Source organism: Urocitellus parryii, chromosome 3, assembly GCF_045843805.1.
Source record: "Urocitellus parryii isolate mUroPar1 chromosome 3, mUroPar1.hap1, whole genome shotgun sequence".
NCBI classification, from domain to species: domain Eukaryota; kingdom Metazoa; phylum Chordata; class Mammalia; order Rodentia; family Sciuridae; genus Urocitellus; species Urocitellus parryii.
The window spans coordinates 136,532,428-136,557,289 of NC_135533.1; the positions used below are offsets into that span (position 1 = coordinate 136,532,428).

The window sequence follows — 24,862 nt, forward strand, 5'->3', positions numbered from 1 at the left end:
TTTTCAGACTTTTGATAATATTGAACCATATCCTTTTTTATTAAAATACTTTTTTTAGTTGTCAATGGACCTTTTACTTATTTATATGTGGTGCTGAGGATTGAACCCAATGCCTCACACATGCTAGGTGAACACTCTACCACTGAGCCACAACCTAGGCCCTTAATCATGTTCTTAAAAAATCAGCTATAGTAGTCTCTCCTTATCTGTGGTTTGGCTTTCTGCAGTTTCAATTACCTATGGTCAAACATGGTTTGAAAATATCAAATGGAAAATTCCAGAAATAAACAATTCATAAATTTAAAATTGTGCACTGTTCTGGATAGTTTGATAATGTCTCTTACCATCCTACTCCATCCCAATGGAGGCATGAATCATCCTATTGTCCTGGGTATCCACACTGTATAGGCTACCTTCCTGTTAGTAATATAATAGCTGTCTGTTGCCAGATGAACTGTCAAGGTATCACTGTACTTGTATATTTTATTTGGCAGTATCTGAGATTTCAGGCATCTACTGGAGGTCTTGATAAAGGGGGACTACTGTATATACGAATAACAGAGAAGTATAAAACAGGAGTTACCAACTCAAATGGTGGCTGATGAAGCTCAGTCAGTGGGTAACATAGGGTAAATGTGTGAAGCAAGTTCTCTCTTAAAGAACAATAAAGAATGATGAGGACTGTGACAAGATGGAGATAAGAGCCTTGAATAAAGATTTATTTGACTGATATGTCCAGTCAATTGTTAACATTTAGGAATAAACCATGTTGCCAAATTTTCTAATTTTCAAGTGAAGCTGGACATACAGATTGGAGAGGGAGGAGCTAAAATTTCCACATTTTAAGTGTTGGAAACATTATGTATGGCAAATAAAAATGTCAAATAGGCCACATTTGGTTCAGAAATCACCAATTTACAATTTATAGTCTAGAAATTCACCCCTTTTTGGTCCCTAGCACCTAGAATAGAGGTTGAATACAATAGAAATTCAGCACATATTTATTGATTAAATGAATGAATGGCTAGGCCTGGAGGCACATGCTTATCCCACTGCTTGGGAGGCCAAGGCAGGAGGATCACAAGTTCAAAACCAGCCTCAGCAACTTAGGTGAGGTACTAAGCAACTTAGTAAGACTTTGTCTCAAAATAAAAAATAAAACCTAGGGCTGGAATTGTGGCTCAGTGGTAGAGCACTTGCCTAGCATGCGTGAGGCATTGGATTTGATTCTCAGCACCACATACAAATAAATTTTTAAAAAAAGGTCCATTAACAACTAAAAATTTTTTTAAAAATTAAAAAATAAACTGCTGGGGATGTAGATCAGTGCTTAAGAACCTCTGGGTTCAAACCCCAATACCAAAAAAAAAAAAAAAAAAAAAAAAGAATGACTTGGAAGTCTTACCAAGTAGTAAAATTGTTCAGGATTTTGTAAAATTATTTGGCTCTTTACATTTGTTAAGTGTCTCTATTTGGGATTTTCAGGTTGGACAGACGTTTATTCCACAAATACCTTTTGTCAAACTTCATTTAATTCTATGTACAAAATGCAAAAAGATCTTGAGAGAGCTGCGAATTTGTAAGTCTGCTTTTTTCATAAAAGGGAGAGGGAATAAAACTGAGGCAAAGAAAGAGATTATTTAAATATTTAATTCCCTGCAAAAAGCCATCTCGAGTTCTCAAGATATAGAAGTTAGCTTCCATCAATGGCTTTCTTTCTCTGTTTTTCAGCCCATAGGTATCTCCCTCCCAGGAGCATGGGGAACTGAAGCTCCAAACCCCAGTTTTTGTGTCTTGAAGAAAGAAAACTTAAAGTCAGACACGAAAAGTCAAGCAAGGGGGCTGTGGCTGTGGCTGGGGCTCAATGGCAGAGCACTTGCCTTGCACATGGGAGACACTGGGTTTCATCCTCAGCATCACATAAAAATAAATAAACTAAAGATATGGAAAAATAAAGATTTAAATCAAAAAGAAGAAGAAGAAACAGAGAAAGAGAGAAAGAGAGAAAGAAAGAAAGAAAGAAAGAAAGAAAGAAAGAAAGAAAGAAAGAAAGAAAGAAAGAAAGAAAGGAAGGAAGGAAGGAAGGAAGGAAGGAAGGAAGGAAGGAAGGAAGAAAAATCAAGTAAGGGAATTTTATCATAAATGAAAGTAAGGCCTGAGCAAAGAACACTCTGAGCTGAGAACCAGTAAGGAAACCATGCTGCCTCCAAATTTATTGCTGTTTCATGCTAGCCTTGAGAGCCAGGGTTCACCTTCCACAGTGTTTGTCAATCAGACATGTTACTCTTCTTTCACATCCAGCAGGGGAGGCTTGGACCAACTGGGGTCTTCTCTGGAATTGTCATGGTGACCTTCCTATTCAGGGGGACTTCATACAAGTCAATTCTATATTAATGTGGGTGCTGGGGTCAATGACCAGGCAGACTTCATCTTCTCAATCTTGCACCATTAATAATATTTCCCTTCTGAAATACATTGAGAAACCCATGGCCATAAATCCTAATTTTTCAATGACCTCCTATTAGGTCCTTAGGCCAAACTAACTCCATTTTGAAAATCAGCGTCTGTCCTCCTGCGAAGAGTCCCTAACTACCGAAACCACCGCAAAGACACCAGGTAACACTCTCAGGACCAGAGGGGTTAATTTTTAACTACCCCATTGTACTTGACTAAATAGTTAAGAGTTTTTTTTTCCAGCAGGCTATTGCGCCTTGCAGAAGGGCAGCCTGGCAGATATTCTCTGTTGATAAACCTCTGCTTGAACTCACCTGTCTCCCGTGGATATTTGCACCAGCTACACTAACCTCTGTGGACCCTGCCAGAAGTTAGCCCCATCGATCTATTTTTCTCCAGGTATTTCTTAATTGTTTCCCTTTATTTATGCTCAGGTTAGTACACCTGTTGTTGTTCTACAAGTTACTCCATTGTTCATTAAAGGCAATTTCAAAGAAACGGGTGACCCTGCTATATTGTTTTGCATTTCACTGCTCATTACTAACATCTGGATTCATAAACAAATGGGATTCAGACAACAAAAGCTAGGCACAAGTTTATGCTTGTGTGTAGCCAAAGTTGAATTAATACATCCTTTTTTCTTTCAAGGGGCATAAAAACTATTAGGAATGGTAAATGATTAGTAATAATAATTCAGGTTGGAGAGAACCAAATGTCTTTGAGAAGTGCAGATGAAGGGAAATTATGAAAACTGGGATTGAAAATATTGGCTGGAGCTTGCTTTTGGAGGATTTTGAATGCCACATTATTAAGTTTGTAGTTTATTAGGCAATGTTATTCTTTATGTTCTATTTCACGTAAGGACATATTATGTAACCTGACTTGGCTGGGTGCAAATGGCATTTGTGAAATACTGGAAAAAAAAAACATGGTAGGCACGTGATCAGCCACTGAGCTATAGCCCCAGCCCCAGCCCCAAGCCCAGCTAATTTCAATTGTTTCTAAACACACCCATTTCAAAATCGAACTTGAACTGCTTTCAAATTGAATGAACAAATGGGGAGCCTCTCAATCCTTTCAGTCAGGGACAACAAGCCCCAATTCTTCTTTACAATTCTTGTTTTCTGCCCACGTTGACCCGGAATTTGCTCTCCTTTGGCAACTGTTTCCGTAGGGAATCAGTCACCTGATGCACCATATTTGCCCCACCCTCACTGTACCACTGGATATCCTGATTGGTGATAGCCTTCCCCTGTGCTCTATGATTGGCCGACCACATGCCGCCGAGAGCTTGGATGCCAGTTTCCTGAAATACGGGCTGGCGGGCGGAAGTGCAGGCCCGCTTGAGGTATGCCGTGAGGCGTCGGCTGGGCGCTGCGCGTGGCGGGTCTCCGAGACTTAGTCTCGGAGGGCCGCCATGGCCAGCGTCCACGAGAGCCTCTATTTCAATCCAATGATGACCAATGGAGTGGTGCACGCCAGCGTGTTCGGCATCAAGGACTGGGTGACACCATATAAGATCGCGGTACTGGTGTTGCTGAACGAGATGGGCCGCACGGGCGAGGGCGCGGTCAGCCTTCTGGAGCGGCGGAAGCTCAACCAGCTACTCCTGCCGCTGCTGCAGGTGAGGGGCGCCCACTAGCTCCTGCTCATTTAGCAAACTTAGTGTACATTTGCTCTGTGCAGGACACTGGCCTTGTTCTGGGGACACGGGGTTCATCAAATAACTCTTTCTGCTTTAGAGGAACGTGAAAAAATAAAGGTAGTAAATCCTGCCAACTAACACTTGATGAGCGTTTAGTAGGGGCTAGGCGCCTTACGTGCATTATTTTGCAGGTTCTCGTCTGGCACCAGTATTATCTGAGTGACGGGGGGAGAGGTATCATCTTAGATCTTTTGTAAAGTGAAGCTACACAGTCCTGAGCTTTGCAGAGACGGAGATGAATCATACAGGCTGAGTTACTTTAGGGGACCATAATAAGTAGTAATAACGACATAAAACCTAGCAACGAACAAAGACTGAACATTTATTGTGTGTTCAGCACTTCACATACCCTATTTCATTTTCCAGATTCACGCCACGGAGCTCCACAACTTAACTAGCTGTCACTTGAGCAAGTTCCTTAACGCTTTCAGTTTTATATCAGTTGTGTTTTTTTTTTTTTTTTTTTTTTTTTGTGGTGCATGCAAGGCAAGCACTCTACCAACTGAGCTATATCCCCAGCCCCTCAATTGTAGTTTTTTCCATGTGTTTGTGTGTTTATGTGATTGATGTCTGTTTCCTCACTAGATTGTATCCGAACACAATACTTGCCCTGTTTTATTCACCCTTGCATTCCCCAAAGCCTTGTAAAGTGCCTGAGAAGTTATTCCTGGAAGGAATGAAATGTGATTCCCCCCTCCTTTTTTTTTTTTTTTTTTTGTACCAGGGATTGAACCAAGAGTTGCTTAACCACTGATCCATATCCTGAACCTTTTTAAAAATTTTATTTTGAGAAAGGATCACACTAAATTGCTGCAGGCCTTGTTGCTGAGGCTGACCTCAAACTTGCTTTCCTCTTTACATAGACTCCTGAGTCCTGGGATTACAGGTGTGCACCACCACACACAGCCTGATTTACCTTTTTTTTTTTGCTTTTGGTACTGAGGATTGAACCCAGGGGTGCTTAACCACTGAGCCACAACCCCAGCCCTTTTTAGTTTTATTTAGAGACAGGGTCTCCCTGAGTTGCTAAGTGCCTTACTAAGTTGCTGAGGCTGACTTTGAACTAACAATCCTGCCTTAGCCTTCAAAGCTGCTGGGATTACAGGTATGCACCACTGCATCCGGTTTGATTTGCCCTTTTTTAGAGAAGATGGAATGTTAAGCTGGTGGACCTTGAAGTATGAGCAATTGTTTGTTGAGGAATAGTGGTGACAGAAACAGATCTTTGCCTGGGCCTCTAAATGATGAGATCATAAGTGATAAACTTAACAAAATTATACTGAATTGCATTTTTGCCACACAGTATACTTATAAGGGGTTCGAAAATCCATCACAGCTGGGCATGGTGTTGCTGGTCTGTAATCATAGCTATTAAGGCAGGAGGATCACGAGTTTGAGGCCAGTTTAGTGAGACCCTGTCTCAAAAAAATAATAATAATAATAAAAGAAGGGTTGGGGCTAGCTCAGTGATAAAGCATCTCTGAATTTAATCTTCAGTACCACAAACATAAAATATCCCTTCACCTGAATTTGTGGGGGAGGGGAACTGGAAAAGGTGGCAACCTAAGACATAGTGCTTAAGTGTCTTGCTTAGTTAAATAAAAAGGACAACATAGTTAAATAAAAGGGACAGTATCTCTATAACTTGTTGGCTGTAGTCTTATCCACATTACTATAAGTGCATTTCTCCCTGTTCTTTAAATAAAAGTGAAAATACTAAAATTAGTAAGAACAGAAAAGTAGCAATAATCCTGGTATCTTAATCCCATCTTCCTGCCTTAGCATATGTCCCCCCCCCCCCGCCCCCCAATTCTTTCTGATTCCTTGCTTGGCTAACTACTATGTAGTTTTAATCAAAGTTTACTTTATTACTGTTTGACTTTTTTCCGTTGTGCTGAGAATTGAACCCAGGGCTTTGTGCATGCAAGGCAAACACTCTACCAACTGAGCCTCCAAATTTTAAATTGTAACCACTCAAGTAATGCACAAAGGTGTCTTGTAAAAACTTTATTTAATACAAAAATCAATGGAAAGATGATAATTCTGCATGCATCTGTTGAGTAACACTTTGGAATGGATCTTTCTAGATGTCTAGATGCATATGATTATAGGTATATATAAATATATATGTGTGTGCTTTTAATTTCATTTTGCTTTTTTTTATATAAATGCTACTTCTATTCCACAGCTTGCTCCTTTCACTTAACAAGTCTTGGAGATATTTTCATGTCAGCACATTTGAATATTCTTTTTAATGATTGCAGTATATTTCATAGTAAAATAAGCAACATAGTTTAACTTTTTATTATAATGAATTAAGTCTTTTTTTTAACTTACAGGTTCTTTTCAGTTTTTCTTCATTTCAAACTATGTGTGCCAAATATAACTTCCCCTGAAGTAGATTTGCTGGATTATCCACATCTAAACTTGGTGTATACACTGTGTTTTTGCTCAAAGAAGACTCAATGTTTTCTTTTAAAATACAGCTAGATACAACCTTTTTAAAAAATGTTAATTTTTTAGTTATTGGTGCACATAGTATCTTTATTTTATGTGGTGCTGAGGATTGAACTCAGTGCCTCACGCATGCCAGGCAAGCCCTTTACCTCTAAGCCACAACCCCAGCCCCTAGATTATAATCTTTTTTTTTTTTAGTTATAGATGGACAATATTTTATTTATGTGGTGCTGAGGATCAAACCCAGTGCCTCACACATGCTAAGCAAGCGTGCTACCACTGAGCCATAACCCCAGCCCCAATTATAATCTTTATTATTATTATTATTATTTTTTAGTTGTAATTGGACACAAAATACCTTTATTCCATTCATTTATTTTTAAGTGGTGCTGAGGATCGAACCCAGGGCCCTTCTCATGCTAGGTGAATGCTCTACCACTGAGCCACAATCCCAGCCCCCCCATTATAATCTTCATAGCAGAAGTTTGATGCTCTTAGTCCCTCATGGTACTTTTTTTTTTTTAATATTTATTTTTTAGTTACAGGTGGACACATACCTTTATTTTATTTGTTTGTGGTACTGAGGATCAAACCTAGTGCCTCATGCATGCTAGGCAAGCTCTCTACCTCTGAGTCACAACCCCAGCCCCATCATGGTACTTTTAATGGTCTTAGCAAATACCGTGTCTGCCTGCCTTACAAGTCTGGGAAAGAATCAAATGAGATTATGTTTATGAAAAATGGTAACTGCATTTTAATAGTGTTTTCCAGTTTACAAAGCACTTTACATTATCTTATCTGATCTTTGCTGCGAATAAGGAAGATAATTGTTTTTACATCTGTTAACTAATGAAGGAAACTGGGACTCAGAAGTTACAATTTTGCCGTGATTACAGAGCTTGAAGGAAGGAATTATACGTCCTCATATAATAAATTAATAAATTTCATTTTAGACTATTCTACTGACTAAAAGACAATATGCAATTTTGAAGTATTAGTTTAATGTTTTAGGTAGATAAGAAAAATCTGATTCGATATTTCACGTTTGAAATGATTGTTAAAGGAGAGAGGTCGATAAATGAATTTATGTTTGTAGTTCTTTGTCAGTCTACAGGTCTTTAACATTTATCTGTAATTTTCCTATTTCTCCCTTCCTCAGGGCCCAGACATTACACTGTCAAAACTATACAAGTTAATTGAAGACTCTTGTCCTCAGCTGGCAAATTCAGTACAGATCAGGTAAATTTTATTTTCTTCTGTATATACAGAAAAGATTTCAAGGTAGATAAAAATTACAAAAGGGCATGTGGTAATTAATTTTTTAAGTAAAATATGGGAGTCTAAGGCAGCAGGATGGAAAGTTTGAGATCAGCTGGGCAACTTAGACTCTTTTGCAAATAAAACATTTTTCCCCCCCTAAAAATAAAACTTAAAATGGGCTGGGTTGTAGCTCAAAAGTAGAGCATTGGCCAAACCTATGCAAGATCCGGTGTTCAATTCCTAGTACCACCAAAAAATAACTTTATCTTTATTCTAAGGGTTGTTTTCCTAAGTACCTTTAATGAATTTAAAGGAAAATGGATACATTAAACATACTTTTTTGCAGCTTTTTTTTTCCTTGAAGTTTTTATTTTGTATGGATCTACCTCATTTTTTTTTTTTAATTGTTGCAGATAATTTTATTTTTATGGGCTGATACTTGGATAAATTTTATGATCGAGAAAATAGCAATGATGCTGGGCATGGTGGTGCATGCCTGTAATCCCAGCATCTTGGGAGGCTAAAGCAGGAGGATTGAGAGTTCAAAGCCAGCCTCAGTAACTTAACAAGACCTTGTCTTTAAATAAAAATATTTTTTTTTTTTTTTTTTTTTTTTTTTTTTTTTTTTTTAAAGAGAGAGGGGAGAGGGAGAGAGAGAGAGAGAGAGAGAAAGAGAATTTTTAATATTTATTTTTTAGTTCTCGGCGGACACAACATCTTTGTTGGTATGTGGTGCTGAGGATCGAACCCAGGCCGCACGCCTGCCAGGCGAGCGCGCTACCGCTTGAGCCACATCCCCAGCCCATAAAAATATTTTTAAAAAGGGGTTGGGGATATGGCCCAGGATTGAGTACCCCTGGATTCAATCCCTGGTATTAAAAAATATATATAAAGAGAAAAAAAGAAAGCAGCAGTGTTACTTTTCAGAAATATGGGAGTGACGTTTCAGATTATGAAGTTTATTTTACATGTTACTGTTTTATACAAATCTCTGAATCACCTTTAAAATAGATAACTCAGGAATATGGAAAGTGGGAAGAAATACTTCAGAAATATGGAGCATGGGCCTTCCTAAAATATACACCTCACTTTTCTCATTCAGAATCAAACTGATGGCTGAAGGCGAATTGAAGGATATGGAACAGTTTTTTGATGACCTTTCAGATTCTTTTTCTGGAACTGAACCAGAGGTTCACAAAACAAGTGTAGTAGGTATGAAACTCTTCTAAGAAGAGCAGAGAGTATTTTCATTGAAGTGAGCAACTTTCTAAGTGACACCTTTACTTTATCTGTGAACAAACAGTAGGGATATTAGACATGTTATGGTTTGTATTTGTTGCCTTGCTGTTGAAGAATTGATATTTAAGAATAATTACGGAAAAGTACCTTCTGCTTTTTCTGTAATAGTCAGAGTCCGAGCCTGGTTCTGGGGTTTTTAGGGTTTGCCAGCTCTTTCTTACAGTTCTCTGGATCACTTGCCTGCATTGTGCAACTGTAAGTGAGGGTCACCAACCAAACTTACGAAGAGAGGTAAGTAAAAATATATTATTGTTAACAGTATATAAAATGCGGATATATATATATATTTTTTTTTTAAGCTTTTCTGTTAGCTTTGTATCCATGCTCCATCTCTCTGGGTTTTTTTGCATGGTAATTTTTATGTTACTCAACATCAGGTATTTATTGATCTCCTCCTTTGTGCCAGGCTCTGGATATACAAGGTAGACATTGATTTTTCTTTAATGGAGATGATGTTTTGGTGGGGGAAACCAGATGGTAAAAAGTAAAGAAATAAATAAGATGATTCAGATAGTTAAAACAACTATAAAGAAACTAAAATAGAGACTGTGAGGGATGAAAACGGAGTAACTGGGATGGGAGGACTGAGCCCCAAATAAGGAAAGATGAGCTTTGTAAGAATGAGGGAAGAACATTCCAGGAGGAGGAAACAGCACCTGCAAGTGTCTCTTTGGTTCTTGTGAAGGAAGGATTGTGCCACATAGTCATTGGTATCCTGTAGCTGGATTTCAGTTAATGCTTTCATCTTGTCTGTGGTCTTATTTTCTAGGTTTATTTCTGCGTCACATGATCTTGGCCTACAGTAAACTTTCTTTCAGTCAAGTGTTTAAACTATACACTGCCCTTCAACAGTACTTCCAAAATGGTGAGAAAAAGACAATGGAGGATACTGAGATGGAACTGACAAGTAGAGAGGAAGGAGAAAGAAAAATGGAAAAAGAAGAACTTGATGTGTCTGTAAGGTAAGTGAAATTATGCAATTTCAATGTGTTGTTTCTTCTCTGGGAGGCTGTGACTGGTAGCATTCATTATATCAAAGTGAATTAACAATCATTAATTTACTGAAATTTTATTGAATGCCTCCTAAAATCTAGGCATTGGGCAGGTGGTATCACTGCTCACCTAGTTGTTCAGACTTGAAACTATCGATACCCTTTGTTCCTCCCTATCCTTCACCCTGAAATTCAGTCCCTCTGCAGGTCCATTCAGTCCTTCCTTCCCAGCATGCTCTGATCATGTTCGTGTCTCTCATCACCACTAATGCCCTGAGAGTCAAGCACCAGTTCTCTACTGCACGTCTTTACCAGCATCCTCACTGGTCTCTTGTCTCTCTACAGTCCATCTTCACCCAGTTCCTGGGAAACCTGTAAGAGTGTGAATCAGGTCATTGCACTCTTCTTTCCCAAACCCTTCATTGGTTGTTCTTGGAATTCAGAGACAGAAATCCCAGTTTGCCATGGCTCCAGGCCTGCCTGATTTAGCCTTGCACTCTTCTCCAACCTCTTGCTCTTGCTCTCCCCTCGGCTCTCAGCAGTCTCACTGGCTTTCTTTTGTTTTTTTTTTCAATACTCCAGACCACTGTGTCACAGGTTTCTTGGAATGTTCTTTCTTGATTTTTTCACCTGATTTTTTCATTTTACCATCCAGAACTCAGCTCCCATGTCCTCAGACAGGCCTTCCCTGACCAGGTATGAGTCTCCCCCATCCCAAACACTTTCGGCTTTACTTCTTTCATCGTTCTCATCACCAGATAGCCTTTTATTTATTTATTTATTTATTTACTTATTTATTATTTTTTTTTAAGAGAGAATTTTTTAATTCTCAGAGGCTTACTCCCTCTTAGACCCTGGGCAGATTACTCACCTTCTCTGTGCTTCAAATTCCTCATCTACGGAATGGGGCTCATACCACCTCAGAAGAGTGTTAGAAGAATTAAATTAGTTTATATTATATTAAGTATTTAAAACTATGGTTAGTAAATAGAAAGTGTTCAATAAATGTTAATTATTATTATTCCAACTTCTCTTTCAGTCAATTCCCCTAAGCAGTGCCTCTATGCTATAGTGTAATCCTTATTCTGGTACTTTGCTTAGAGTAGGGAAGCATCACTTCTTTGGAAATGTTAATTTAAACTTTTCATGTTTTATTTTGGCTTTTTTTTTTTTTAAATATTTATTTATTTATTTAGTTTTAGTTATCGGCGGACACAACATCTTTGTTTGTATGTGGTGCTGAGGATCGAACCCAGGCTGCATGCATGCCAGGCGAGCGCGCTACCGCTTGAGCCACATCCCTAGCCCCTGGCTTTTTCTTAAATTGATCTGATTTAATTAGTTGGTGCACCGGGTATTAAACACCAGGAGTGCTTTTACCACTTAGCTGCATTACCAGCCCTTTTTATTTTTATTCTATGACAGGCTCTGGATAAATTGTCCAGGCTGGCCTTAAACTTTGGCTCCTCCTTACCTCAGTCTCCTGAGTTGTTGGGATTACAGATGTGTGCCCCCTGTGCTAATTCAATTAGGTTTAACTACATCTTTTTGTTGTTTTTCCCTATTTAAGAATTTACAGTGGGGGGGGGCTGGGATTGTGGCTCAGAGGTAGAGTGCTTGCTAGCATGCGTGAGGCACTGGGTTCAATCCTCAGCACCACATAAAGTAAAATAAAGACATTGTGTCCACCTATAATTAAATAATAATAATAAAATAAGAATTTATGGGGCTGGGATTGTGGTTTAGCAGTAGATTGCTTGCCTAGCACATTCGAGGCCCTGAGTTCGATCCTCAGCATTACATAAAATAAAGATATTGTGTCCAACTACAACTAAGAAATAAATATTTAAAAAAGAATTCATTTATGAACATAATAATTACTATAAAGGTATGTTTTCAGAAAATAGAGTACCTTTAGGAAACTGAATTTCATCATGAAAATTAAAGAAGTATTATTTGAATATAAATACAAGTACTGTTCTTTGTCCAAAACATTATTTTGCTAGAGAATTTTTTTAAAGCCTCTTTTTTTAATATTTATTTTTTAGTTGTAGCTGGACACAATACCTTTATTTAATTAATTTATTTATATGTGGTGCTGAGGATCGAATCCAGGGCCTTGCTGCACTAGACGAGTGCTCTACTGCTAAGCCACAACCCTAGCCCCTAGAGATTTTTTTTTTAACTGTATGAGAAGGAAGATTTCAGTTTTTTCTTTCTGTGATTTTTTTTTTTGTGTGTGTGTGTGTGCTGGGAATTGAACCCAATGCCTCATGTGTACCAGGCAAGTGCTCTAGCCCTTTTGTAATCTTTTCTAATGTTTTATTGCATTTTGAGAAAGTCTTTCCTTCCTTCCTTCCTTCCCTCTTGTTCTTATAGTTATTAGAATATTTTTAACGCTCTTCAGGGAAATAATTTTTCTTGCTTTAGAAATTTGTATTCAAGTTAAAAAGGTAAAAAATATGCACATTAAGTAATATTGCATAGCTTGCTGATTTCCCATTTCACAATGAAATTATTCCTGTTTGAAAATGAGAATACAACTGTTAGTTTAGCAGTGAGGAGATAAATATTCAGTCAATAAATGTTTACCAAGTGTCTTGAAAATCCATTTATGGAAGAAATAGCCTGAGAGTTAGTGTGTGTGTTTTGTGGGTTGCTGTTACTATGCTGCAGTTCTTGCATACTGCACTAGAAGAGACCTGTGGGGTTATACCACATGAGCTTGTCATGAAGGTTGGTAGGCTGCAGGCTAGTCCAGCCACCTCTTCTGTGGGTTTTTACAAGAGCCTCACAAATGTAGGAATTCTCTAGTATTTCATCAGTGGCTTAATGTCAGTCTCCCAAACTCATTAATGTAGTCAACAAGTATTTATTGGAAGGCACTGTGGGGCACTGTGCTAGATGCTGTGTGTCTGCAAAGAGAGAATGTCCCTCTCCTTATGTAGTTATGTGGAATTGAACAGATAATAGAGTATAAATATGTAGTTTCAGAGAGTGTCAACGCAGTGAAAAAATGAAATGGGAGACAGGGATATAGAGTGACTGGGGTAGGGGAGCTGTAGAGAGGACCTCTTAAGATTGGGAGCTAGGTGTCCCGACACAGGGACAAACTGACATGGATGCAATGGAGGACAGTACAACCTGAGCATTGGAGGTTTTGTTTTTGTTTCCGTGCTGGAGAATGAAGCCAAGGGTGCTATACCACTGCGCTACATCTTCAGTCCTTTTTATTTTTTGTTTTGAGACAGGGTCTCAATAAATTGTTTAGGGCCTCACTAAGTTGCTGAGGCTGACTTTGAACTTGGGATCCTCCTGCCTCCCAAATTGCTGTGATTACAGGTGTGTGGCAACACACCCAGCCTGTTTTTTTTTTTTTTTTTTTCTTATGTAATCCTGTACAGAGAAACATTTCTTCAGAGTCATGTGGCAAAGGGATAGTTTTCATACTTTACTTTCAATATGAAATTTTTTTATTTGTGCAAATAGTCTAGATGTTTTTTGTTTTGTTTGTTTGTTTTTTCATGGCTGAGGATTGAAACCAGGTACTTGTGCATGGTAGGAAGGTGCTCTACCACTGAACTACATCCCCAGTCCTGGAGTCAAGATTTATAATAGTATACTTCTTGTTTATCTGTTCTGTGTAATCTAAACTGCTAACAAATGGTGATTTCCAAGAAAAGGCCTCTTTCCTTCTTTTTATTGTAGAACCATCTCATCTCTCTAGCAAGGAGTTACAAACTTCATTCATTTCCCAAACATTGAGTGCCTGAAGTGTGTGGAGGCACAGAGTGTACTGGGTGTTTGCCTGCAGCACAGGTGAGGAATAGCCATGGTAGTGATGCATAAGTGGCATGATGGCCATCACTAGGAGAGGTAGGAGCTCAAGTAGAAAGAATTCCTGGAGGATATGACCTTTGAGTTAGTACTGATTGATGGATGGTGTATGAAGTACAACAGTGGTTGGGAGAAGAGCACTGAGGCCCGAGGAAGCAGTGTCAGTGTCTTGTTGCATTGAGGTGCCTGTAAAGGCCAGAATGTAGGTAGGAGGGAGAGGCAGGACCTAATGCACTACTCTTTCCTGGCTAAGCTTCAGTTTGCAAGGTGGTGGGAAATTCCTGAATGGCTTTACATCACAGGTGATATGGTAGATTTGCATTTTAGAAAGGAAGCTGTGTAGAATTTAGATCTGTATTTCTATATGATTATCTTGTATGAGCTTTGGCAGGTCATTCAACATCACCTTTTTTTTTCCCCCAATAATTTTTTATTGTAAAATACACCTGACATAAAATTTACCATCTTAACCATCTTTCTTTTTTTAAAAAAATATTTTTTATTTGTAGTTGGATACAATACCTTTTTTAAATTTTGTTTTTTTTTATGTGATGTTGAGGATCAAACCCAGGGCCCTGCACGTGCTAGGCAAACGCTTCACTGCTGAGCCACCACCTGAGCCCCATCATCTTGACCATCTTAAGTGGTAAAAAGTGTACTGACATTAAGTACATTTATATAACTTGTATAACCATCACCAACATCCATCTCCATGATTTGGATTTTTGGTTTTGGGGTTGAACCCTGGGCCTCATGCGTGTTATACTTCCAGCTTCTGTAACTCTTTTTATCTTATAAAACCTATACCTATTAAATAATAACCCTTCATTCCACCTTCCCCCCATATCCCTGGCAACTACTATTCTGCTTTTTACTATTTTGATGATCCTATGTACCTCATGTAAGTGAAATCATACAGTATTCGTCTTTTTTTTTTTTGGTACTGGGGGAAAAAAATACAGGGGCAGTTGACCACTGAGCCATATCTCCCAGCCATATTTTGTATTTTATTTAAAGACAGGGTCTCACTGAGTTGCTAAGCACGTCGCTTTTGCTGAGGCTGGCTTTGAACCGTGATCCTCCTGCCTCAGCCTCCCTAGCTGCTGGGATTACAGGTGTACGTCACTGCTTTCAGCTGGATTGGTCTTTTTTGATTGATTTACTTCATTGATCCATGTTGAGGCACATGCCAGAATTCCCTTTTTAAGGTTGAATAACATTTCATTGTGTGTGCATGTTATATTTTGTTTATCTGTCATAGGACGCTTGGGTTGGCTCCATGTTTTGACTGTAATGAATAATGCCAGCATGAGCCTGGGTGTGCAAATATCTGCTTGCGTGAGTCCCTCCTTTCAGTTCTTTTGGGTGTATAGCTGGAAGTGGAATTGATGGATCATTTTGCGATTACATGTCTGAGAAGATGGAATTATTTTTAAGTTTTTGGACTCTTTATGCAAAAATCTTTGATTTTGTGTATGTTGTCATTTTTACTCTTGTTTAATTTATTACTATTTTTGTTATTTTACAGAGAAGAAGAGGTATCTTGCAGTGGACCTCTATCTCAAAAACAAGCAGAATTTTTTCTTTCTCAGCAGGTATGTTAATTCTGCAAATTATCATGAAGTTTTAAAGATTTTTGTGACATTCTGTATTATGGCATATGCCTGTGATGTTGAGAGGTTTATTAGTGAATCTGCATTATCCTTGACTCTTGGTTCTACCTTTTCCACCAACAATGTAGTTGTAGCTATGTATCCCTTATTTTTTGTGATTTTATTTTTCTATTAACTTTATATTGAAGGTTCCTTTAGTAATGATATGTGCCCAGAAACACACGAGTTAGAAGATGTGCTTCCCTTCTCCCAACATTTGTTTTTTATGGACATTTTTCATATATTAAAAATGTCAAAAAAATTTATGAATGTCTGTAAGCCCATCACCTTTATCCCACAGTTAATATTTTGTTGTGTTTACCAAATACTTACCTATCTTTTAGCCAATTATAAATATTTACCCATCCTCTATCCGATTTCATCTTTATTTTTTTGCAGTACTAGGGATTGAATCTAGGGACACTTTATAGCTGAGCTACATCCCTAGGCCTTTTTATTTTATATTTTTTACTTTGAGACATAGTTCACTAAGTTGCCCATGCTGGCCTCAAACTTGTGACCCTCCTGCCTCAGTTTCCCAAATTGCTGGGGTTTCAGGCCTGTGCAGCCACACCCAGCTTTATCTTATTTTTTGATGTATTGCAAGTTGCAGACACCAGTATACTTTAATATAAGCATTTCTTTTTCTAATATACCTTTTTATTATTGTTATTATTATTTTGACTTTTTTTTTTTTTTTTAGTTGTAGGTGGACACCGTATTTTTATTTCGTTTTTATGTGGTGCTAAGAATCGAACCCAGTGCCTCATGCATGGTAGACAAGCACTCTACCACTGAGCCACAACCCCAGCCCAGATACAAACATTTCTTTTTGCTGCTTTTGAGCCACGTGTTTTCATTTTCTTGGTAATGTAAGCTGAACATTTTTCCTTCTGTTATTTTCAGTATAGAATTTTTATTTTTCGTCCTATTTTTCTAGTTTTTTCTGATTTTGTTAATTTTTTTCTGGTTATGTGCAGTGGTACATGCCTGTAATTCTAGTGATTTGGGAGGCTGGGTCAGAGGGATGGCAAGTTTGAGACCCTTGTCTCAAAGAATGAAAAGGGTTGGGGATGTAGCTCTGTGGCAAAGCACTCCTGGGTTCAATACCCAATACCCCCATACTCCCCAAGAGTTTTTTTTCTGCAGGAAGATATAACATTTAGATCTAGATAAAATTTATGTACTCACTTCTGCAGGTTAATTTCAGACAGGTTAGAAAAGCTCACCTACACAATGGTTAACTCTAAGGAAAAAAATGCTTGTCAGCTGTATCCTCCTCTCCCCCTCACATCTCATTACATTACAGATGGATTAAAGAGTTAAATGTGAACGCTTAAAGTTATAATTAGAACAGTAGGAACTACATATTAACTTTTAACTGATCTGGGTGGGGAAAGACTTTCTAAACATAAAAGCTGGGGAAGAAAACAAGTAGAAGATCATTTGCTTTTTCAGCATAAAAATTAATGTCTTCGTGTCATAACATGTTCAAACAAAATTAGAAGGCAAGCAACAAAATGTAAAAGCATTTGCAATAAATGTTAGTGAAACGGCTGAGGATGTGGCTCAGGCGGTAGCGCGCTCGCCTGGCATGTGTGCGGCCTGGGTTTGATCCTCAGCACCACATACAAAGAAAGATGTTGTGTCCGCCGAGAACTAAAAAATAAAAATAAAATGTGAGTGAAAGGGAATACCTTTTCTTTAGAAACCATTTTCAAAGACTATTTGATGATGAGACAGTTTAAAATGTTAATATTTTTTGAACAGGAAGTAAAATTATGTCATATTCTAATCTTGTTAAAAATGTGTTGTGCATGCGCATCCACTTATGAGCACACACATTCATAATCTCATACAGGAAAAAATAGGATAAAATACACTAGAGTATTAATATTATTTTTGTGTGGTTGGATTATAGATTTTTGTTCTGTACCTTTTCCATAGTTTTGGAATTTTCTATAAATGATATAATGAATTAAAAGTGGAATGAGGGGGCTGGGGATGTGGCTCAAGCGGTAGCGCGCTTGCCTGGCATGTGTGCGGCCCGGGTTCGATCCTCAGCACCACATACCAACAAAGATGTTGTGTCCGCCAACTAAAAAATAAAAAAAACATTAAAAATCAAAAAAAAAATTAAAAAATAAAAGTGGAATGAGAAATTGCTACTACTTATGCAAAAACTAGACAAAATTGGAGTAAATTGTCTATAAACTCATTAAGCATTTAGTTTGAAACTAGTTTTCTACACATGCATTAGCTTTGCATCGCTGTAATGAAATAACTGACATAGGCTGCTTAGGAGGTAAAGAGAGGTTTATTTTGGGCACAGTTTGGGAGTTTCAAGTCCAAGATCAGGTGACCCCATTGGTTTGGGATTCTAGTGAGCGGTGCACATCCTGGTAGGAATATATGCTGGTGATCATGTCTCTCACCAGAAAACAGAGACTGAGGAAACAGACTGAGAGACCAATATTCTACTGTCCTTTTCAAAGGAATGCTCTGAATGACCTAAGTCATTCATAGGCCTTGTCTTTTAAAGGTATCCCTGCAGCATTGCCAACCTGGGGACCAAGGCTTTAACACGTGGACATTTAACATCCAAACTATTGCAACATGATTTGTATAATTGTTATTGATATTACCCATAAGAAACAACTAGGGTGGGACAGGGACCTGGATATCACAGGGCACTTTGCAAGTAAGCACTGGAGTTAGAAGGATAAGTAAACACGTTGCATGCCTGGAAGGAGCTTTTACTTTCTGGGAAGGGTCAGACTGGCCATTTTAATGTAGTCTATTAGGTGCTACAGGAAGGGAAAGTACAGAAGGCTTGTAAGATCTCGCCTAGTCTAGAAAGTGATAGAAACAAGTAGCTGAAATCTAAATTGGGACCTGGAGGGTGAGCTAGATGTGGGCATAGTTGGCTAGTCCTGGGAAGGGTTTGCAGGTGGGGAATGGTGTTCAGGACACTTGGTGTTTTGAGGAGAGGAAGCAGCCATGTGGATGGTAAGGAGGAGAATGTGTTCCAGTCAGGTCCTGGAGTGAGGGCAGAAGGCAAGGACTGAGGAGACCAGGACTGGACCTTAAGGGCTCTCTGTGGAAAAGAAAATCATCAAGTGATGCTAGTTAGTATGTATTTTCATGTGTTAATTAACCATATCTTTTTACTGAGTTGACATTTTAAATTTCAGGCTTCTTTGTTAAAGAATGATGAGACTAAAGCCCTCACTCCAGCTTCCTTGCAGAAAGAATTGAACAACTTGTTGAAATTTAATCCTGATTTTGCTGAAGCGGTGAGTCTTTTCTGGAATTTGTTGCTGAGATGGAAGAAGGTCAAGGCTGTTTGGTATATTAAATAGCCACACAAATGAGGATCAATCTTAACATTGGCCTAAGTTCTTGAAAGAATATTGACAAGAAACAGCACAAGTTGCAAAGCTCCTCCCACCCTCACCTAGCTGTAGAGCATTGCTTAGCTTTTGATGTTCTTTCATTTGTCATCTCTCTGATGATGTGAGCTTTGGACAGATGATGATAGAATAGACTGATCAAAAAAAAAGAAAAAGAAGAAAAAAGATGGGCTGGGGATATAGCTCAGTTGGTAGAGTGGTTGCCTTGCATGCACAAGGCCCTGGGTTCCATCCCCAGCACCACCAAAAAAAAGAAAGAAAAGGTTTGGGGGCTGAAAAACTCTTTTCCTCAGCTTTTTTTTTTTTTTTTTTTTAATTGTTGTTGTTACTGTTTGTTTTTTACTAGGGACTTGAACATAGGAGTCCTTAACTACTGAGCTACATCCATAGCCTTTATTATTTTGTATTTTGAGACAGGGCCTTGTAAGTTGCTGAGGCTTTCCTTGAATTTGTGTTCCTCCTGCTTCAGCCTCCTGAATTGCTGGGATTATAGGTGTGCACTGCTGCGTCCATTTATGAACATTTTTATCACCCCCTTATTTCACTCCATAATAGAGATTGAACCTAGGAGTGCTCTACCACTGAGCTACATCCCATCCCTGTTTATATTATTCTGAGACAGAGTCTTGTTGAATGCCCAGACTGCCTCAAACTTGTGATCCTCCTGCCTCAGCCCCCCCCAAGTTACAGGGATTACAGGCGAGCAACACCATAGCTGTTTTTTCCTTAAATTTTAATAATTTAATTCCTTAGGATTTTTAACTCTGAAAATTTTTCTTCACTAAGTTTGACTTAGTATCTGGGTTTGACATCAGTTTATATGTGGAAATATGCCCATTTTTCTTTGTTGTAAATTAGCAAAAAGTTTGATTCAGTGATTCAAAATAAAAGAAAGTAATGAATTTTAATTTTAGTAACTCACTGTGTTTTAATTTGGGCATTTAGAAAAATCAGTTTTGTACTTTGCAATGAATTTAGGTTTTAAGATATTTAGATTTGGGCTGGGGATGTGGCTCAAGCGGTAGCGCACTCGCCTGGCGTGCGTGCGGCCCGGGTTCGATCCTCAGCACCGCATACCAACAAAGATGTTGTGTCCGCCAAAAACTAAAAAATAAATAAACATTAAAAATTCTCTCTCTCCTCTCTCTCTCTCTTTAAAAAAAAGTGATTTTTTTTTTTTTTAAAAAGATATTTAGATTTGAGCTCACAGTGTTCCACAATACCTGAACTAGGTGAGGCCTGCTGCCCTTGTGTGTCATTCATGGATCCTAATGCAATCAGAGGCCTAATGGATGTATGTTTAGGATAAAATTGACACAAACAGTAATGACACTCCCAATTTTTATTCGTGGACTCCCTCTGGAGCAATGTGCTAGCTCCTATTGAGAAAAGATAAGATAAATCTTGACTTTTCTCAAGGGTAGGGGAAATAACAAGTGTCTAGCCCATGGTGCTCTCCATAATAGTGTTCCAGCAGAGGAAGAGCAACTTTTTAAAAAATGTGGAGGGGCTGGGGATTTGGCTCAGCAGTAGAGCGCTCGCCTTGCCTGTGCAAGACCCTGGGTTCGATCCTCAGCACCACATACAAAAATAAACAAGTGAAATAAAGGTGTTGTGTTCAACTACAACTAAAAAATAAATATTAAAAAAAAAATGTGGATTATTTTCTGTTTCAGCATTACCTTAGCTACTTGAACAACCTCCGCGTCCAGGATGTTTTCAGCTCAACACACAGCCTCCTTCATTATTTTGACCGCCTGATTCTCACCGGAGCTGAAAGTAAGAGTAACGGGGAAGAGGGCTATGGCCGGAGCTTGAGATATGCTGCTCTGAACCTGGCTGCTTTGCACTGCCGCTTCGGTCACTAGTAAGTTTATAGATTTTTTTCCATGCAGACATTGAAAAAACGATGTTAATTGAGATGTGCTTTTAAAAAATATTGTATTTTTTAAAAATAAGAAAAGAGAGTCTTCAACTTAATTTTTCACTGACTTCAAAGAGTGAATAGACCTTTTTGCACTGACACAGGTTAATGAAAGCCTTTTACCTAAGTAGTCCGCCCCCTGGTGTCACAATTTAGCATTACTGTCTTAGTGCCAGGCCTCTGGATTCATTACTTCCAAGAAACAGCACAGCCATTCAGTGAAAAAGAAATTAGGCAATTAGGCCAGAAATCCCCTGCAGGGATTTTTGGAGGTAATAATGGGACTTTAAAAGCCATTTTTAGTATTTTCAAAAATGAATTAAGTAAAAATAAGTAAAAATTGTTTCAGACAGCACCAAAAAAAAAATGAAAAGGAAGTTTTTCCTCTATTGGAATAAAGACTGCACATGCTTGCTAAAAGCCACATGTTTGCTTCTGGATGGAGTTCAGGCAGCCAGTAAGGTGACACTGGTTTATTTTATTGCTAAGCTATACCTGTATTTTTAATGTATAAAAATAGGGAAATAAATTATTATTTAGTAAATAGAGTTAGATTTCAATAACTCACCAGAGGCTGTTTTGGAAATGAGGAAATGATGTGAATAATGGTGAAATGTAGGAAATTACTAATTGAATGAGTTATATTGTCCCATACACCCCACCCTGTGACTTTTTACTATTTAACAAAACTGTTGCTGCTCATGGTGGTATATGCCTGTAATTCCAGCAGTTTGGGAAGCTGAGGCAAGAGGATTGTGAGTTTTAAGCCAGCCTCAGCAACTTAGCGAGGACCTGAGTAACTCAGGGAGACCTTAGTTCTAAATAAAATATAAAATAGGGCTGGGGATGTGGCTCAGTGGTTGAACACCCCGGGATTCATCCCCAGTACATCTCTGCTATAGACATCTTTGATTAGAGACATTAGGGTGTGTTAATAGAAGAATGGTATTCAAAGTTCAAGAATAAAGAAGTACCAGGAAGCACCCAGGGAATTCTGTTAATTTCTGGTTGTTAGATTTTGTTTTATTTTTTGGTACTGGGGTCTGAACCCAGGGCACTCTACCACTAAGCTACATCCCCAGGTCTTTCAAACTTTTTTATTTTTTGGTAGGGTCTTGCTGAGTTTCCCAGGCTGGTCTCAAACCTGAGATTACAGACACATGCCACCATGTCCTTCCTGGTTGTCAGGTTTCAAAGGAGATGTAGACAAGCTGGAGCTTGTGTGGGGGACAGTCTTAAAAGCTAGGACACATGAATAACGTGGGAAGGATGTAAGAACATTTAGCCTGGAGAACATGTTAGCCAAGTATCTGTTAACATCTTCAGGTAGTGAAAGGTCATGTGAAAAAGATTTGGATTGATTGAGATATGGCTGCCAGATAAGGTTGAGAGGGGATGAGCACCAGGTAAGGGTGTAGTGCTTCATTTTATGTAGATGCCAGGTGCAGTGGTTCCAGCTACTTGAGAGGCTGAGTGAGACCTTGGCTCAAAAAATGAAAAGGGGCTGGGTGTATAGCTCAGTGATTGAATACTTGCCTACCATGTGTGAGGCCTTGATTTTAGTTCCCACAATGGAGGGGGTGCAAATTTCTCTATATAGAACTTCCTGATAAAGGTGTTAGTGGGGTACTCAGGCTTAGGCCAGGAATGTCATCAAGGGAATTCAAACAGCAGATTGATACTTGGAAATGTTTAGGATACTCCAAACTCCCTGATTTTGTGACATTCCATAATACTTTATAATAACTAATTTTTCTTTGCCTAGCTTTAATAACCACTTGATTAAGGTCTGTCTTGTATTTTCTTTTTTGTGGTGCTGAGGATAGAACCCTTAGTGTCCTATGTGTGATGGCACTCCCTCTACCACTGAGGTACATTCCTGCAGCAAGGACCTTTCATTATTTTTTTATTTTTTATTTTTTTTAATTTTTTTTTAGTTCTCGGCGGACACAACATCTTTGTTGGTATGTGGTGCTGCTGAGGATCGAACCCGGGCCGCACGCATGCCAGGCGAGCGCGCTACTGCTTGAGCCACATCCCCAGCCCATCATTATTTTATATATTCATAAATAATAGTAATACCATTTGTAATATTTGCCAATAATTTCTTTCTTGCATTTTTTTTTTTTTTTTTTTTGGTTGGGGGAGGTTTGTAGAGATTGAACCTAGGGGTACTTAACACTGAGCCACATCTCTAGTCTTTTTCTTTTTTCTTTTTTTTTTCCCAATATCTTTATTTATTTTTATGTGGTGCTGATTATCGAACTCAGTGCCTCACACGTGTGAGGCAGGCACTCTACCAGCCCCAGGCCTTTTTCTTTTTTGAGACAGATTTTTACTAAGTGGCTAAAGCTGGCCTCAAACTTATGGTCCTCCTTTATCAGCCTGCTCCCAAGCTACTGAGATTACAGACAAGTGCCACTACACTTGGCACCAGTAACTTGTGTTAAAAACTGCTTTCCTGCCACATGCATCATGTCTGTAATCCCAGTGACTTGGGAGACTCAAGCAGGAAAATTCAAATTGACTACTGACAAAGACCCTTAGCAGTTTAGTGTGATCCTGTTTTAAAATAAAAAAGGGCTGATAATGTAGCTTAGCTGTAAATCATTTCTGAGTTTAATCCCCAGTATCCAAAAATAAATACATAAAGCTTTCACTGGTGTTCAGAAATTTGTATACAGGGCTGGGGTTGTGGCTCAGTGGTAGAGCACTTGACCTTGCATGTGTGAGGCACTGGATTCAATTCTCAGCACCACATATAAATAAATGAATAAAATAAAGGTCCATCAACAACTAAAAATTTTTTTTAAAAGTTTGTATACAGCCTCTTAGATACAAATAAACTTTTGGTCTGCAGAATTTCTTTGTGTTTACAATATTGTCAGTGGATAGACAGCTAAAATTGGATGAATCCAAGTGAGAAAAGGAAGGATTTATTTATTTATTTATTGGGGGTGGGTACCGGGGATTGGATTTAGGAGTACTCAACCACTGAGCCACACCCCAGCCCTATTTCGTGTGTTATTTAGAGACAGGGTCTCACTGAGTTGCGTACCACCTCGCTTTTGCTGAGGCTGGCTTTGAACTCAAGATCTTCCTGAGCCGCTGGGATTACAGGCGTGTGTCACCATGCCTGGCAGAGGGTTTTTATTAATGTGTCATTCTTCTCAATTTACTCATGTCCAGGCATCCCCCCCCCCTTCCTGTATCTATGGTCCTGTATAAATCTGTGTCACTTGACTAAAAGAATTGTGGAGATTTCTTGAAAATCTTGATCTTTATTTGTGGAGCATCTACCATGCACTAGGCACAGTTCAGCTCCTAGGGATATAGAAGTGAGAAACTAACCAACCTGTTGTGGAGCTTATGAAGGAGATGGACACTATAAACAGGTAGCAGCTCAGCTTTCTCTGATCTCTGCTGACCTAACATTTGAACAGAGGTTTAAAGGATTTATGGGAGTAGAATGCTCTGTGGTGGAGATAATGTTCATGTCAGTGAGAAGAGCATGTGTAAAGGCCCTGAGGCAGGGTTTATGTGGCACATTTGAGGAGCAAACAGTGTGGTTGGAATCCTGTAAGTGAGGAGGAGGGGAATATGTTTAGGGAGCTGGCAGGATCAGAGCAGTCCTAGAAGCCAGGTGAGGACTTTGGCTTTAACTCTAAGTGACACAGAAAGCCCTTGTTCAGAGGCTACAGACCTGTCTGCTCTGGCATTTGGAAAATAGCAGACACCTCATTCATTTCAGATATTGTAACCAATTTGTCTCTTCTCTTTCACTGAAAACTCTTATTAGGATTTTTTGATTAACCGAAATGGAAAACAAGAAGATCCCTTTAGGATTTGTCTTGACTTTCTTGACATTT

At 38.7% G+C, this 24,862-nt stretch overlaps 1 protein-coding gene across 2 annotated transcripts in view; it reads left to right on the forward strand.

Moving 5' to 3' along the window:
- The first annotated feature begins 3,778 nt into the window (after positions 1 to 3,778).
- Positions 3,779 to 24,862, forward strand: part of Anapc5 (anaphase promoting complex subunit 5) — a 38,927-nt gene continuing 17,843 nt past the window's right edge. For both annotated transcript variants that reach the window (XM_026385995.2, XM_026385996.2), the window contains exons 1-7: positions 3,779 to 4,078; positions 7,776 to 7,855; positions 8,979 to 9,088; positions 9,945 to 10,137; positions 15,533 to 15,599; positions 18,851 to 18,952; positions 20,746 to 20,936. In XM_026385995.2, coding sequence (XP_026241780.2) covers positions 3,872 to 4,078; positions 7,776 to 7,855; positions 8,979 to 9,088; positions 9,945 to 10,137; positions 15,533 to 15,599; positions 18,851 to 18,952; positions 20,746 to 20,936 — 950 coding nt within the window. In that variant the 5' untranslated portion in view covers positions 3,779 to 3,871. The remainder of the gene's footprint in view (positions 4,079 to 7,775; positions 7,856 to 8,978; positions 9,089 to 9,944; positions 10,138 to 15,532; positions 15,600 to 18,850; positions 18,953 to 20,745; positions 20,937 to 24,862) is intronic.